The 18,665-nt window shown below is 41.5% G+C and overlaps 1 protein-coding gene across 2 annotated transcripts in view; it reads left to right on the top strand.

Moving 5' to 3' along the window:
* The first annotated feature begins 3,378 nt into the window (after positions 1-3,378).
* LOC144521847 (plasma membrane calcium-transporting ATPase 1-like) overlaps positions 3,379-18,665 on the top strand; it is a 42,471-nt gene continuing 27,184 nt past the window's right edge. For both annotated transcript variants that reach the window (XM_078256474.1, XM_078256475.1), the window contains exons 1-3: positions 3,379-3,753; positions 7,551-7,841; positions 17,556-17,753. In XM_078256474.1, coding sequence (XP_078112600.1) covers positions 7,646-7,841; positions 17,556-17,753 — 394 coding nt within the window. In that variant the 5' untranslated portion in view covers positions 3,379-3,753; positions 7,551-7,645. The remainder of the gene's footprint in view (positions 3,754-7,550; positions 7,842-17,555; positions 17,754-18,665) is intronic.

Consider the following 18,665-nt stretch of genomic DNA (forward strand, 5'->3'; position numbering starts at 1 on the left):
TCCTTACGTAACGGTAACGTTAGTGGCAGTTTAGAGAATGAACGCTAAATTAGCTTAATGCTAGCAGAGGGTTTTCACCGACGTCACATTCTGGGTGGTAACCTGGATGCACGACCATATTGGAGGCACTTGGTGTAAACAACTGAATGGAGTAATGGAGTATTGTGCACTTTGGATACTTTAATACTTTATGTCTAAACAACCGAAAAGCTCATCAAAACGCGTCCAAGATGCAAAGGCATGGAAGGACTTGGACCACAAAAAAAGGCGCGATATTTTGAGAAATTACAGTTTACTGGCGGTGCAGATCCCTACAAGTTGGCTCCCTCTTCTTGGATCCATGGCGACCCGGTGATTCTTCCTTCAGTTGCATATCCCGATATAGTCAACTACCTGGTTTTCTCGCCGAGCCCATACACAGCGGAAGACCTTAAAACCTACAAAAGTTTGGAGGCTTATAACCAGATGGTGTGTGGATGGGTGAGGGAGACGCAGTACCAAGTCATTAACGACCAATGTGTTGTGTGAAGGCCAAAGTAAGTAATGCAATAACGTCTTTAATCAACCTAACATTAACTGTATGATATCATTGTGACACTCAAGGTGTAGCCAAGTGACTCAATAGTTTTTTTTTTTCTTCAATTCAAAGACCGATCAAGACAGATTTTTCCCTCGTAGATCCTGGTTGAGCTTTGCCAACCACAAGCGCCTCCTTTCCTCTGATAACTTCTGGCATTCCTCTCCTTGGTTTTTAATCACTTTTGGAAGTCGATAATATTCCAAATGTTTTTCTCGGTCTGACCTATTGGCACAACCTAAAACACGGCAATAATTAACCATTAACCATTTTCCTTAACGCCGTTCGGGATCTACTTCAGTGCCTATGCTTTGTTGTGATGCGGAGTACCTCCAACATGGCGACTTCGGGTCTGATGACGCGCCGTGAAAACCCTCTAGTTTTTGTTTTTTAGCTTTAGAGGTGTTGTGCCGAAAAGACCCCTTTGTCGGAATTCGCCCCCTTACCTTTTTTTTTTTTTTTTTACCTGAATTAAAGTCTGTCGTTTTGGTGCGTAAACCTAAAACGTTAGCTAACTGTGGTCGCCGCACGACAGTCACCTTTTGTCGTTCGATTTTCTGTATCTTCCTGTTGAAATGGGGTCAAAGCTGACTGTTGTAACGTTACATATCATTGTTGAATCTGATATCCTAAACTTTTTTTCCCGACAAAATCATATGGGTGTTAGTTGACTTAGAATTTCTTTGGTGAGGAGAGTCCTAGGAAATAGGAATAACCGTATAATACTTACTACTATATATGTGACCACTGGGTGGCAACACTCACTCACTCACTCACTCACTCACTCTCTCACACACACACACACACACACACACACACACACACACACACACACACACACACTCTGTTGATCCCAGGTCAACTTGCCAATTGTTGACTGAAACAATTTTATCAAGCAAGCTGATCTCACAGACTTTAATCTTCTTTACGAGTAACTAATGTATTTGGACTGTTAGTCTGTCTTCATCACCTTCAGTTGTAACATGCAGTTAAGTGTACTGGATTAAAAACATATATTGTAACAATCGTGCAGCATGAATCAGATCTCTAACAGACTGTTAGTGTGTGTGTGGGAAGGTGTGGCTATTCCCTCGCTGATGTGTCCATGGGGGGGGGGGGTGTAGATTTTATAGGGGTTTTCTTAGTGGTTGCTAACATATGCTAGCTGGTTTCAATCTTTTTCTCTCAGTGGTTGCTATGGGATGCTAACGGGTTGCTCTACTAGTTCTACACTCTGACCCCCTGTCTCCAGTTTTACATCTTCTCCTCAAGTCTGTTTTAATTAGATATATAGTGTATTCCTCTCAGCCAGCGGCACTGTTTGCTGCAGGTTTAGTAGTGTGTGTGTGTGTATAGACCCATTCTGTGATAGAATTAGGTCATTTTCTGGTTTCACCGGTCCAGTGAGCGAGGCTAAACCCGTTTGATTTTATGCTGACTGGTTGGACTAGCATTCGTCTCTATGATGCCTTCTGGCAAATATAAAAAGTAGCTGCCAAAAGCAACCAGTGGCGATGCCGTCACAGCGCTAAATCCAACTTGTATTGCAAGCAGTGTTGGGCAGTAGCGGTACTAGTTTAATTCTATTTAATTCAGTTTATGGTTGAACTACTTCTCAATAGAGTTGCTGTTTTCTGAATCAAAAAGCTTTTCAGTAGCTCATCTATTTATTGATCAAGTAGTACGGAAGCGTCCACACAAGCTACATTTCTTGGGAGCATTTATGAATCTCAAGCACAGCGGAGCTTTCTACTGCCGTCAGAAAGAAAACCGCTGAGGATTACTGATGCCACAACAATACACGGACGTGTATGTCGTGAACATGGATGGATCAAATATCTTCCATGTAGTAAACTACTTTTGCCAACTTTTCATGTTGCTGTAGCTTAGTTTGCTACATTTATTTGGGGGCTAATGTTGGGTTCAGTGTTCGTGAAGCTTCTAAATGAAGAATAACTGGTAGCTTAGCTCTCTACGCTTTCCAATTAGCTTGCCTAACACTGGTAATAAGGGATATGACAAGGTGATTGACATAATGTTAACATTTCGGATTTCAAGTCCACGAAAGAGGTAAGCTAAAAAAGACGAGGCAAATTGTGAACACCTTAACCAAAGAGGTTATTATAAGCATACTGCAGGAATAAAGTCGTGGCTTAGAGGTTTTACCGCCACCATGTGGACTGGAGTCGCTACAATTATGAGCTCTCTTGTCAGCGGCTGAGACAAATGCGACACCTAGTCGGTATACCGGTCTGGTCCGCTGTTTGGCTTAATATTAAACCGGTTTGAAAATGTTTGCACCGTCCCAAGCCTAGTCTGTGACCCTGTGTGTGTAGACCTGGTGTGTCTCTCTTAGTAGTCTCTCGTCATCGCGATATCAACTGGCGCAATAACCACATCGCTAAAGACACTTTTCTGTTAGTTGAAAGAAAATGTCAGTAGAAAACTGCACTCTAAAATGTAGCTGTCATTCTTTTTTTAGTGTTGCCTTTTGTATTCAATGTTCAATTTGTTAAGAATATGAATAGAAAATAAATAAATGTTGGAAGTTATTTCCTTTCATTTGTTTGAATACTGAAATAAGCAGAAATGCAGAACTGAGTCCACTTTAAAATCTTAACGCAAATAATATCGCAATATTCAACGTTCTCACATATTTCCGTCATATCGTGCAGCCTTATCTCTTAGCAGGAGGAGCAAGCTAAGGTGTGTGTGTGTGTTTTGTGTGTCAGACATGGTGTGTTCTGCTCAGCAGGAGGAGCTGCGACAGCAGCAAGTTTGTGTGTGTGTGTGTGTGTGTGTGTGTGTGTGTGTGATGGTGTGTTCTGCTCAGCAGGAGGAGCTGCAGCAGTCTCTCTCTGGTGCTCACTGAAGCCACAGATTGTCTAATTAGATTAAGCGAGGCTTTCCTCAGATAATCATTTAGCCAGCTCCTGTTTTTTTTTCCTCCGATGGAGCGCTGCTTGTGGCTGTGAGCTCGCTGAAGGTCAAACTGATTTTTCTGAACAACAGGCCAGTTTTGGGAGTAAATTGTGGTCTTGTAGCAGGTCTGCCGGCTGAGGAGCTGTGGTCGGGTTATGGGCTGTTTCTGGAGCTGTGAGTGTGACGCTGCTCAGAGTAATCGGACGGCCACTAATACCTGCTGCTGCTAACAGGAGACGATGGGGGAAGTTTCTGTAAGTAAAGCCTTTTCTTCTCCTCAGTGCTGCAGTACTGAAGTGACAAAGATGTTTTTTTTTTTATATCAGAGGTGACTGGCTCTGCGTAGTGTTTTTGTCAAAAAGTCTGAATGTGTTTTCTTAGTGTGTAGCGCCGGCTGCTTTCAGTCTACTCAACTGCTTCACACAGCTATATAGTGTGTCATGCGCTTCTGTGATGACTAGTTCATTAATACCTGATCCAAAGAGAGTTCCCCTATTAAAATCTAAATGATCGTGTTTCAGCTTCTCTAATGTGAAGATTTACAGCCCTTTCCTGTTGGGTTGAAAACACCAATGAAGCTCCAGTTTTTTACAGTGAGCAGCACAGCTCTTATCCACCAATTTGACCAGATGACTTTTGTTCAGCCCCCCCCCCCCCCACACCCAAGTAGCTCTTTTTCCTCTACATCCTTGAACAGGCTGCTTCTCTCTTGCTCAGATTAAGCCTTGGCTGACTGATTGACACAGATTACAGGTGAAGGCACGGAGGTCACAACCTGTGAGGAACAAATATAAAGGCTTTCAGATCACACACCAGCAGGCACATTACTCTACACCACACACAGATATGTATCCAGTGTGTTCAAAGTCAATCAACAATTAAAATGTACTGATTATGTTTGTGTTAACTAAGTAACCACCACCCATACAGCTGGTTACTGTAGTTGATAATGAGGTGAGAAAATGTAACGAGCATGACGTTTGACTTAAATGAGAATTAGGTTTGATCTGGAGATTTCAAAACTGAACAAACTTTAAATGTTTAAATAGGTTTCATCCTCCCGCTGGGCCGAACAAAGAGACTTTTTAATTGACTATTTTCTGTCATTAAATTTGCTTGTGCTAGGAAGGGTAAAGTATTGATCGTGAAATAGTTATTTTGTTTTCACATGACGCATTCTCCTTCAGTCTTTTCCAGGATAAAATCAGCTTTTCAATTCAACAAAATGAAGTCACATTAAACACTGACTTTTAAAGAATTTAAAGTCCTGTCGAACGTCTTAACTGAATGCTAAATGGTTTGGGTGATATTTTGTCAACTTCCAGCTGAATCCTATCATGATGGTATGGGCTTATTGACTAAATGTTCTTCAGTCATTTGTAGCTCAAATGAATAAATCTGAGCGAGCTATAGACAAAACAATGACAAAATGTTTTCATTTGATGTAACGTATGTATGTATGGTTAGTTAAATTATTCGAGAGGTGCACGTCAGGCTACAGCGTAGGGTCCGCCATAGGTTTGTGTCTCCGCGTACCGACGTACGTAGCAACGGCGTAGATTTTACGCAGAAGTATAAATCAAGCTTAAGGGATGCCAACAGACTGAACAAACTCATTAAAAAGGCTAAGTCTCTGGTTGGCACTAATCTTGCTTTGTGGAGGAGGCGGTCAGAGACAGAATGCAGGCAAAACTACTGGCAATTATGGATCATGACCCTCACCCCATCCACAAAACACTAGACAAAGAGCAAGAGCACATTCAGCAACAGACTCATTCAACCCGCTGTTGAAAGGAACGCTACAGGAAATCATTCCTGCCTTCTGCCATTAAACTCTATAACTCATCTGCCGCTATTACTGTAGATGATCACTTTTAGTTCTATCAACTCAGCACTCCAGAATAATTAGAATTCCACTCACTTATACAGTGGGGCAAACAAGTATTTAGTCAGCCAAAGATGAGAGTCCTGTCATTTTCATCATAGGTACACTTCAACAATGAGAGAGAAAATGAGAAAAAGAAATCCAGAAAATCACATTTTAGGATTTTTAATGAATTTATTTGCAAATTCCTCGGGAAAATAAGTATTTGGTCACCTACAAACATGCAAGATTTCTGGCTCTCACAGACCTGGAACTTCTTCTTTAAGAGGCTCCTCTGTCCTCCACTCATTACCTGTATTAATGGCACCTGTTTGAACTTGTTATCAGTATAAAAGACACCTGTCCACAACCTCAAACAGTCACACTCCAAACTCCACTATGGCCAAGACCAAAGAGCTGTCAAAGGACACCAGAAACTAAATTGTAGACCTGCACCAGGCTGGGAAGACTGAATCTGCAATAGGTAAGCAGCTTGGTGTGAAGAAATCAACTGTGGGAGCAATTATAAGAAAATGGAAGACATACAAGACCACTAATAATCTCCCTCGATCCGGGGCTCCACGCAAGATCTCACCCCGTGGGGTCAAAATGATCACAAGAACGGTGAGCAAAAATCCCAGAACCACACGGTGGGACCTAGTGAATGACCTGCAGAGAGCTGGGACCAAAGTAACAAAGGCTACCATCAGTAACACACTACGCCGCCAGGGACTCAAATCTTGCAGTGCCAGACGTGTCCCCCTGCTTAAGCCAGTACATGTCCAGGCCCGTCTGGTGTTTGCTAGAGAGCATTTGGATGATCCAGAAGAGGATTGGGAGAATGTCAGATGAAACCAAAATAGAACTTTTTGGTAAAAACTCAACTCGTCGTGTTTGGAGGGGAAAGAATGCGGAGTTGCATCCAAAGAACACCATACCTACTGTGAAGCATGGGGGGTGGAAACATCATGCTTTGGGGCTGTTTTTCTGCAGAGGGACCAGGACGACTGATCCGTGTAAAGGAAAGAATGAATGGGGCCATGTATCGTGAGATTTTGAGTGAAAACCTCCTTCCATCAGCAAGGGCATTGAAGATGAAACGTGGCTGGGTCTTTCAGCATGACAATGATCCCAAACACACCGCCCGGGCAACAAAGGAGTGGCTTCGTAAGAAGCATTTCAAGGTCCTGGAGTGGCCTAGCCAGTCTCCAGATCTCAACCCCATAGAAAATCTTTGGAGGGAGTTGAAAGTCCGTGTTGCCCAGCGACAGCCCCAAAACATCACTGCTCTAGAGGAGATCTGCATGGAGGAATGGGCCAAAATACCAGCAACAGTGTGTGAAAACCTTGTGAAGACTTACAGAAAACATTTGACCTCTGTCATTGCCAACAAAGGGTATATAACAAAGTATTGAGATGAACTTTTGTTATTGACCAAATACTTATTTTCCACCATAATTTGCAAATAAATTAATTAAAAATCCTACAATGTGATTTTTCTGGATTTTTTTTCTCATTTTGTCTCTCATAGTTGAAGTGTACCTATGATGACCATTACAGGCCCCTCTCATCTTTTTAAGTGGGAGAACTTGCACAATTGGTGGCTGACTAAATACTTTTTTGCCCAACTTTATGTATATAATATTTGTTTACAACCACATTGATATGTTTGCCTTATGTTCTCTCTGCACCTTATCTATTTTTAAGATTGTAGAAGTCTTTACTGTGCAATGCAGTCCCTCTGTAGTTGTATTTGTATCCCTCCTTAAGTGCATTTGTATTGTGACTGTATCGTATTTTATTATATTGTACTGTATTCATAGTGTTTTATGTTGTAACTATTAAAGTTAGGGTTAGGCTGGCTGCCAAGACGCCTTAATTTCCCTGCGGGGATTAATAAAGTCATCTATTTATCTTTTTTTCTATTTATCTAGAAAAGTCTTAAATCCCTCTTACTTTGACAGCAAAGTTCATTGCGAGAAAAAGTCAAATTTAAAATGCTGAGTCAAAAGAAATATCATCTTTAAAAAACATCTTGTGTAGTTTGTACGTAATTATAGAGTGCAGTCCCTCGAAACAATACCAAGGACGTAACCTTGGTGTCCTGCGCCCAGTCATAACTGTAACTTTTACATGTTCCCCTTGAGTCACTTATTTGTTTTCTCTTTCTATTCCCCCCCTCTACAGTCACAGAGTCCCTGTCAGGCCAGATCTGCACCTCTGGCTGACCACTGAGTCTGTGTTTTTCGGGAGGCCTCTGTCGAGTCCCAGAGGAAGGAGACATGGCCAACAACTCTTTTCGTGGGTCCAAACATGGCCGTCGTGGCGAGGCCAACCACGAGGCGGAGTTCCGCTGCTCATTACAGGAGCTGCGCTCCCTCATGGAGCTGAGAGGAGAAGAGTCAGTGACCAAGATCAAGGAGAGCTACGGAGATGTGAGCGGACTGTGTGCCAGACTGAGAACGTCACCTATCGAAGGTAAATATGCTGAGAAACTCTGCTTTTGTGTTCACTTTGTGTCCGCATGGACAGCCTATCTTAAACGACGGAGCGGACTACCGGCTGGAGCATCACGGCACCAGAAATATGAATTCAGAACTGAAGTTAAGTTCAACCAAAGGCAGCGTGACGCTCCACTCTAAATACAGTTTGTTTTTAGTCAGAGCTACTTCAATGATGTTTTTGGCCCCTTCCCCTGTGACTCTCAGACCCCTCCCCCGTGGCGTGGACACCATTAAACCAACGTAGGACATGTTTGGTTTAGTCTGGCTCGAGGGACTGTTGACTGTGTGATGGTCAAAGTCAACTATGACCTGCGGCCTCTGTTGATCCTGCTCCGATCTCTGTCCGCTTCAGGACAATATGAGACAAACAGTGTGTTCCAGTTAGGGGTTTAAATCACAGGTTTCGTCACGCTACGGCATTATATTGATTCTTTGGACAAGGATGCAATGTTTGCTGATATCAAAAAATGTCTGCACCGATACGATTATGATTCGATTTAATTCACGTCTGCGATTGATATGAGACCGTATCATTTGCCCGTTTCAATTAAATTTTATTTATAGTATCAAATCATAACAAGTTTATCTCAAGACACTTTACAGATAGAGTAGGTCTAGACCACACTCTATAATTGACACAATCAGTAACCTTTAAATATCAACTCACGAAAAGCAACTTTATTACTGAGCTCTTCCAGACATTTAAATGAAAAATAATCTATTCTTTTAAATAAACAGAATAAAAATAGACCTGTCTGTTCACTATAAAGTGCCACATTTCTCATGTTTAAGTGCAAATGTTTTTTTTTATCAGTTAACTTAAAGAACCTTTATGACCTCCTTAGTTGGAGTTTCAAAATAAAGGCATATCTTAAAGATGATACTGTATCAATGTTTTGACTTTGCATCAATGATATTGGATTGTGATCATTGAATCGATCCAGATTGATAGATCCTCACACCGCTAGTTCCTTTCTGTAAATACTACATTTAAATTAAGAAAAAAATTGAATGGAGGATACACAGCAGAGAGTACAAGCTGATTTATCTTGTAGTTTCTGAGGAAGTTTGAGTGATGTGAAGTGGTTCAAAGTTTGACCGAAAAGGCTTTAAAGATTTTTAGAAGGAAAATCACTTTGTTGGTTGTTTGTCCAACATTAAGCGTGAACCGAGATCAAACGTTTGGGGATGTTAAAAGAAAATTTGAGCGTCTTTTCGTCATTTCTAATCAGTAGTAGTAATAATAATAATAACAACTTTGACTTAAAGCGCCGTTCATGGTACCCAAGGTCGCTTAACAAATGAGAGGGGGGTGTGTGTGTGTTAGGGGTTAAAGGACTTGGTGAAAAGAAATGTTTTGAGGTGCTTTTTGAACATGAGCGGTAGAGTGTGGTAGACTGTTCCAGAGTGTGGGCGCATTGGCAGAGAAAGCCCTATCCCCAAAAGTCTGCAACCTGGTGCAGGGGGTGTCCAGCAGGTCCTTGTCAGAGGACCGCAGGGAACGTGACTGAGTGTAGGGGTGGAGGAGATCTGTGAGGTATTGTGGTGAGAGTCCATGGAGAGATTTGTAGGTGAGCAGGAGGATCTTGTAGGTGATGCGTGACTTGACTGGCAACCAGTGGAGCTGTTGGAGGATGGGAGTGATATGCTGCCAGGGCTTAGTGTGGGTTAAAACCCTGGCAGCAGAGTTCTGGACATACTGGAGTCTGCTAAGGGCCTTGGTGGGCAGTCCAGACAGGACACCATTGCAGTAGTCCAGACGGGAGGTGATGAAGGTATGGATGAGTGTCTCAGTTACTGTGAATGTGTGAGTGAAGGCCGGAGTTATATTCATTTTATCACAGTGGGCTGCACACTTAAAGTGACACTAACTCATCACATCTACAAATCTACAATCAATGCTTTTTCATGTAAAGATGGTAAGAAGCCTTCAAACTTCAGTCAGCTGTTTTCTGTCTTGTTGTCGTGAGGTCGTTTGGAAAGAGGGATTTTTGCGCCAGATGTAGATTTCTTTTTTGGTGCAAGAATAATAAGATCAATTCCTTTTTCCGTCCACAAAATTTTGTACAGCGATTAAAAATTAAGTGAGATGAACAGAGAAATCTTTTTTTCCTTTTGGGGACATAATTTCAAGTTGGGGGAAAAAAGTTAATACATTGCAATATATCGCAGAATATCGCAATCGGTTTTAAATTGCAATAATATCGTATTAAGTATCATGATAATATCGTATCGTGGAGCCTCTGGGGATTCCCATGCCTAGTTTTGAGTCTATTCTCAGCGACTCTTGCTTTGTGCTGCCTCATTTGGATGTACCCTCCACCTAGGGCTTGGCGATATGGCACATTTTTTTTATCACAATATATTTTCCCATTTTAATCAATATTGATATTTATCACGATATAATTTTTTTGCTATGCGTCCTGACTGAAGCCTGAATAAACCAGAGGTTTGATTACACTTAAGAATATAGTTTATTAACATGTGAAATAAAAAAAAACATGCCTTTACAATATTCAGCAAAATGTTTTTCTTGAGATCTCACATTCACATTATGAGATGCCCCACTGGTCAATAGAGCAGTAGTGCCCTCAACTGGCAAAAGAAAGAGTAGCCCTCTTTTCCTCATACAGAATCATCTTACAATTACGTTTTCCTTTTGTATCTGCAAAACAACAAGTGCAAACTAAGTGAGAAGTCAACCTCAAACTATTTAAAAGCAACATATATTAAATGTAAACTCCTGCCAAGAAAGCATCTCAAATGTTTGTAGCACAAAGCCAAACAAAGTAAAGTGTTTATGCAAAAGTGTCTTTCGCTATACAATAAGAAATAGCGCACGTTATATTTTTCCTTCTTTATGAATGTTTTTCATATGGGGCAATGGCCGCAAAAGACGACACGATTGAATGTTGTTTTGGTACAGCAGCTACAGCACAGCTAATGCTAGCACCGCTAACGGCAGTACGGAACTACTTTTACGTACGTCTGTATGATTATCTTTTCCTGTTGCACTGCAAGTGGCTGGTGGAGAACCGTCTTTTCATTGTCTTTATCTATGTTAGTACACAAGGAACTATGACAAATAAATTAATCTGAACAAACTAATAGTACTACTTATAACTTGTTTTTGGACTCGAGCCAGCATGAGTCCGCATTTTCATACTCTCGGTGTGGTCTCTTAGCCAGGTCCTACCAGACTCTGGTACATTTCTTTTGTACGGAGAGTCTGGCCACTCTCCATTGACAAGTGTTAACTTCCTTGAAGGCGGGTACTCTGAAGTTTAAAACTATTGGATCTGCCCAGAGCCACTCTGGATCTGCCAGAACCAATCGCTAACGTTTGGTCGTGACATACATCATGTGCAACAAGAGGGGAGACCGACAACAACTATCGGCTTATATTTAGCATTAGCATCGCTAGCTTTAGCCTTACCAACTCCTTCACCACTAACGGAGCGAGCTGGAAAATCTAACTGTTCCCGAACCCCGTGGGGAGGAGGGCCACAACATCATGGCCACCAACACAACTCAGCAAAGATTGTTCTTGCTCAGGCTTTAACTTCTGGATATTTGGCAGCGTTGCCACAACGGACCAAATGGCTTCACTTGCATCTTTCTAGTGCACGTCCTCAACGTCATCGTTCTCAGCCACTCCAGTACTGAAGGAAAATGAAAATTGAGCGGAAGTACGTAGTGGGCAGAGCCAGTGGTCGCTGGGATGGCGATAGAAAACATTAGTTGCGTTTCCCATCCTGCTTAGCATCAACCGCCGACAGATTTAGCATTTTAACAGGAGGGAAACCCTGTTCGACAGGGGAACACCGGCAAAACGCTCACAATAGGAAGTGGGCGTGTCCGGCAAGCCGAAAAGCCAGACTCTGGCAGTTGTGTTATCGGGTAAATATGTCCAAAGCTTATCACCGTTATCGACCTGAATTTTTTTGCTACCCAGTTTCGAGATTGTTTTCATCCCCGAGCCCTACCTCCACCTGTTTGGGTTTCTCCTCCCTCTGACGTGTGTGTGTGGGGCCCTAGGCACCAAAATGTCACACAAATGAGCAAAGCAGATTTCAAGGTCAGGAAAATACCAAACTGTCTGTGCGCTGCTTGTGCTAGTCGTTGCGTGCTACAAAAATAAAGCCCTAATGTCATCATAATCTGCGGCAGTGTGTTGCCATCAGACCATATAGCATGTACAGACAAGCATGAAATGAAAATGTCCCCTGTTTCAATCTGGCTGCAATCTTTTTCCCGTCAGTCATAACAACAGTAAAGGTAGTGGAGGCAGTGATGCTCATCGTGTCTGATCAGCCTGTAAATCTTTTCTACGTGAGGTTACCGCTGCTGAACCCTGCAGCGTGGCGGCTGGTTGGATCAGGGGTTGGTGTGTGTTCTCATGCAGAAGATGACCAGAGGAGTTTTGCGTTAAATGCTAAACTTAGACTTTAGCTGTCTAAAGCTGCAGACCCGACTGGGACTGCAGCTTTAGACCGAACACTGAGCTGCTCTTTTATTGAACATCCTGTTGTTCGTATGTTTTTGCACTTTTATTACACATCAGGAGTTGATAATTTTCTGAATCATTTATCTTCTTTTAGATTGATTTCCTCCCTTCCATACACGCAGTTAAGATTTGCCAGACATTGTTGCTTTGGTAAACAAAAAACAGTCAGTTAATTCAGTGGACTCATTATCTCTCATACTGAAGTAAAGACGCTGAACTTATTCTGTCCCGGTGTGTCTCATGCTGACCTACAGACAGTAGACTGAACAGTGTGTCTCAGTGGACCCAGTGTGTCTCAATGTTTCTCATGCTGACCTACAGACAGTAGACTGAACAGTGTGTCTCAGTGGACCCAGTGTGTCTGAATGTTTCTCATGCTGACCTACAGACAGTAGACTGAACTGTGTGTCTCAGTGGACTCAGTGAGTCTCATACGTCTGCCCGTTGGCATTTTCCTCCTCATCATTAATGCACTCCGTCTGTCTGTCTTGCACACTCTCAGTAAACACCTTCAGGGTTTCGACTCCTGCTGACAGCGAGTAAAATGTCAGCAGCAGCTTGAAATCGGCAGAAAATCTTTCACACCGCTTCACTTCTCTGCGTGTCTCTGTGACGACAGCTGGAGGGCGGATCCATTAACTTAAAGTGTAAGTGTCACCTGAAAGCAGAGGGCATGCCCAGTGCTCTGCTCACCTTTCCTGTTTACATTATATTAGTTTCACATGGAGAGAGGTGCTTGGTTGAAAACCTGATTCAGAGACACCGTGCTGCAGCTGCAGCGTGTCCAGAGGGATCTGTGCATGTCCCGACATGCCGTTCTGCTCCTCAGAGGAAACCAGTCTGCTCTCCGCTACCAGGCAACACCACACTGCTGCAGAGAGACACAAACACCAGGCATGATAAACCATGTGTCACCTTTTTCAAAAAATCAAGCTCAAAAGAATATATGAATTAACAGTGAATGTGTTCAAATTTGTTTGGATGCAACCCGCGTAGCCTGACTTAGCGACAAGCTACCTTTGCTCACGGCTGAGCTAAGTTACTGTATATTGATTGTAGGCAGTTGCACTTCACGAAGTCTGCACACGCTGCTGATTTATAACCTTCTATGGTGATGAATCCATCCTTTCCTCACCTTAGTCCTCAGATGTTTTAGTGTCATGGTTATCTGTTCAGAGCTCGCTAGTTTACTTCAGTTTGTGTTAAAGAAGAGAGCAACAGTCTGGTTTTACAGAGGACAACAGGACATACAGTGGATCAGATGGACAGTGCATTTGAATTCAGACAGATTATTCCTGATTGACTATTAAATATTTTTCTGCATTTGTAAGGTAGTTTGAATTTCAAACAAAGTGACAGCCCCCGTGAACAGAGCTCAGAGGTCTGATCCTCGAATAACTGATTTAAAAACAGCACTTTGTGGAACTGAACATGTGTTCTGTGCTCCGGGTCCCCCTAGCAGGTTAATCTGACTATGATTTAGGGCTGCTCGATTATGGGAAAAATCTAAATCAGAATTATTTTGGTCAAGATTGAAATCACAATTATTTAACACGATTACTCATTGACTTTCGGAAAGATGAATTATTGAATTTAAATCAACAGTGCAAACACCTTGATACTTTTCCCGTTACTTTTTTTTTTTTCCATTCAGGACACGAGACCACTACGAGATTACTTTACTTACCTACTTTGACGGTCTTCTGTAGAATTGCTTCCTATGTTCGTGTTTCCACTTTAGGCTTTGACTAATAACTGACTGGTCTTTTTCTCTGTTGTCTCTGCCATTAATCTTTTGCATGTCGGCTTCAGCAGGATTAAGCTGCAGGATGAGGCACAAAAGGAAACAAAGATGTCGTCCTCACACTTTCAGAAATGCAATATATTCTGATGTTTAAGGTTTCCAACAGCCATTTTTAGACAGTAGTGTTTTTTTTTTTTGTACATAGTGGATAATTTTGGGATAAAAGGTGTTTTTCTTTATCTTAATTGTAGGTCGAGCTGATACTTCTGTCCGTTTAGGTATCCTTTAAGGTGTTTGACAAATGCCTTAAAGGTCAAAACGTTGCCTCATTACGTTTTCAAATTATATCATTATTATCACGGTGGATGAAACCGTGTGTTTAATCCTTCCCAGCTTCATCCGAGTCTCCTGAAGTTGTGTGTACAGTTTTACATTTTAATTTTGGTGAAATGGCTTGAATGTTTGGATTTGTATAATTTAAACTTACACTATTGGAAATGTTCCTGGCAAATAAGCTGTTTACATGCTGAACTCTTCCTTTGATGTTAAAAGTTGCACTTTTGATAAGGTTTTGCCTATATTTTTGTAATCTAATAAACACGGTTACACTTTTTGAAACTATTTCAGCTTGTGTTGGCCTATCGGTGCTTTCTGAACATATTGAACACACTTTTTAAAATACCGCGATAATACCGAAAACCGTGATCATTTTGGTCACTGTAACCGTGAGGTTAAATTTTCACACTATTAGATCCCTAAATATTGTATTTAACATCGCACAATGAATCTGGTGCTTTTGTGCTCTCTTCTGGTCTCATCTGCTCTCTTCTGCTGCTGGCCTCTATGCTGGGTCTTTAGCTGTTGACCAACGATTAATATTGTACGAAAAGAGTTAGCCTAAAGCGTATTGATATTGAACTGAGCGAGTTCTAGGTGAGCAAAAAATGGACACATGCACATGTTTTTTTAGGTTGTAGGGCTGTAAATTGACCTGCAACTGTCACCTGTTGGTGTCGCTAATCTTTCATGATCACCCTAGGGGCCGTGTAGGGAGAAAAACTATTTGGTCACATCAAATGTATACATACATTGTATAATTATAACCATACAGCCTAATCAATTCTTTCTATTATTTCTAACATGCTGGAAATCATATTGCGGCTTACCGAGCGATAATATCTGTACATTTAGTTTAAAAACGTCTTTATTTTGAATTAAACTATGACAGTATATTGCATATGCTCCAGCTCTTTATTGAAGTTATCAGATGGAAACATTCCACATGTCTGCTGTATCATTTACAAAAGGCTCAGGATGCTGTAAATGTTGGTATAATATAAAAACGGCTGGTGGATTTAAACACAAAATAATAATTTATTGAATGAATCAAATATGAACACATCTGTCACTGTCAGTGGCTTGTTGATCTTTACATTGTTAGTTAATTTCCTATCCTGGCCTGGGACACACATTCATACGGTTTAATAAAGTACTTATTGGACTTTAACTTATCATTGCACTTACAATAACGAGCGTAGCTGTCCTCAATTTAGGTCATCCTGTACATCTCATCTGTGTTTTTTCCTGCATCCACCGTGTGTGATTGTGTGTTTGCGCGTCAGTCGCGGGGGAAACGGAGCAACAGCCCCGCCCGCTGCAGACGGCCGACAGTATTGGAACGGCAACCGCTGACTTTAGAGTGAAAAATCGTTACAGCGTACATTGATGTTAAAATGTATACGTGTTGGCAGGACGGTCTGAAATGTTTTGCACGGTCTTTCGCTGTACGTTTTGTTGGTAAATGTGAGATGTTCGAGTCACACACGTCTCGTCAAGGAAATGAATTTGACCCGTTCTCACTCCCGCTTGGTCAGTGGCTGCACGTGGGACTGCGGGATTGTGTGAGTCATGAAAATGCGATAGGGGGCCCTGGCTGTCAATCAATGTCTTCCAGTAATGCGGGCCCCTGATTGGACCAGGCCCGTAAGCAACCGCGTACCCTGCTTACCGATAGTTACGCGTCTGAATTATCTGATATTGGGGGGAAAAAAACTTGCATTGCGATATATTTTTTTTCCCTGCGAGAGATAGATAGATAGATAGATATAGATATATATATATATATATATATATATATATATATATATATATATATATATATATATATATTATCTATCTATCATATCGCGATATGAAAAAGACTAATTTTTACAAGAGGACATAAATAGCCCTATTTAGAAATACTAAATAATTCTCAACTACTGGGGTGATTTTGTAGGGGAGGTCATCTACAAAGAAAATAAATATTTGATAGTCTTTTTTGAACTTTAATGCTTTACAAAAACCAAAGCAAGTAAGGCTGTGATTACGCTTCTGAAGAGATTTTGGAGAGGGAAATTAGGAAGAAATCCACTGGTTGACTGACATGACACCATTGTATTCATATAATTTCAATCCAGGCTAAAGTGAATATTAATAATGCATGCATGTTGCTTCCTCTAAATGTCAGGTTATGGTCGACTAGCGGGGCCTGCTTTGGTTGTTTGATAAATTTGATTAAAATGGATCATGATTGTTGGTTTGCTGAGCGTGCAGAGCCTGCATGTCACACTCTTCAACAAACTGTGTATCCAAGAGCACTTAAATCAGTGTAAATGACGTTATATCAGAAGCAGACTGCTGTTGTAGATTAGTGTTACGTTTCCAGCGTCGCGGCTCCGAACCATAACGTTAGTTGGGACAGACGCCTTGTTTCTTTAGGCTAACTATGTTAGCTTTAGCCTGGCTGGTAGCAGCTTTCTGCGGTGAAAAATGGCCGGGATATGTCGTTATTACGTGATTTAGTTTGTCTTTGCAGCGAACATAAAACACTGACTACTGTAGCTTCACTACCCATGGAAAAGCATGTGCATCACTGTGTCAGCGGCAGCTGCCGCTTACGGTACTTTTCTACACACGGGAGAGCCTCACTTCCCATAACAACCCTATTAAACTTTATATTTTTTGCAAGTTAAACAGTGTGCGGGAGATTCTTTGCAACTTGTGACACATGGAAAAAAATGGAACCTGACAGATTTGGGATCTTTGGAAACTTTGCAATCTCTCCTAAAATGTGAAATAAACTTCTGTGTGTTTGAGCAAAGTCTGGACCAACAATATGTTTGACAAGATGGAGCCTCCACATGGAAGGGCTGTTATTAGATTTTTAAAAATTTTTTTTTTACTTAAGTTCATCCTGCAGTTGTGAATTTCATAACTATATGAGTCATATTTGTTAGTGATTACAAATGTTAAATCGCTTGTGACTCATAATGTTGTTCTTCAGAGTTTAAAACCTGTGAAGAGGTTAGGATTAAGCTACATTAATAGTTTTGTGGTGTAAACCAGGATCAGAGGAGGACTTGCCTCTGATGTTGTCTTTGTGTCTTCTGCTGCAGGTTTAGCTGGAAACTCGGAGGACATCGACAGAAGGATAGAGGAGTTTGGACAGAACCTCATCCCTCCTAAAAAGCCCAAAACCTTTTTGCAGTTAGTGTGGGAAGCCCTTCAGGATGTCACGCTTATCATCTTGGAGGTGGCAGCCATCATTTCTCTAGCCCTTTCTTTCTACCATCCGCCCGGTGGTGACAGACACAGTGAGTTTTTATTTTACACTCAGTCACTCAAATGAAACCTTTACATCCTCAGAAACATATTGTTCCAAACTTGTATTATGAACCTATGTGCTGGCATATCACTGCTTGTTTACGGGGACATTGTGGTGACATGTTAGCAGATCTGTCAGATGATGTTCAGAATGTGTTTCCTGTTTTGTCGCCCCATTATCAGGCTTCACTCAGTGAGGCGGTCTGGGACTCATTGTACTTGCTTTGTTACTTTCTTTCATAACAGCAGTACACGTGTAAGTTAAACTGCAGTCGAGCTCACCTCAGACTAAAATGTAACAGCCAACAGGTCAGGTTTCAGGTTTTACATGTTACTCATGTTTTAGTGCCTTTACTGTCATGATTAATCCCGTGTGATGTGAAAACCGCAAATTTACACACAATCGGAGGAAAGTGTTTGTCCCGGTCACTCCTTTCCTGCAGAAGACATGCATGTGATGTGGGTCCATTCAAGGCTTAATGCCCATCCACACCAAGAACAATAACTATAACGACAACTATAACTATATAGTTTTGAAAATTATTCTTACTGTAACTATAACGACGACGACAGTGGCGATCAATATCACTTTCAGAGCAATTTGATCAACGATAAAAACACTTACAGCCAATCGAAATCCATCTGAAATTACAACATGACACGGCAGAGAGAGACACTGCAGAGAGATGTGTTTCACACAGGTGGTCAGTGGCGTGACTTTTTCACTCTGTGGGGTTACTACGATCCTTTTTAGCTCGGTGTATTTTTAAACATTAGTACTTTAAAAACATTTCTCATGTCACAGAAACCACTGAGAGTGAATCTTGTGTTTTGGATGTTATGATCATACTGTCGGTGTTTTTGCCCGCCCGCTCTCATCCCCGGCTCTGGAGCGCCGTTGT

Source organism: Sander vitreus, chromosome 8 (assembly GCF_031162955.1).
Source record: "Sander vitreus isolate 19-12246 chromosome 8, sanVit1, whole genome shotgun sequence".
NCBI lineage: Eukaryota > Metazoa > Chordata > Actinopteri > Perciformes > Percidae > Sander > Sander vitreus.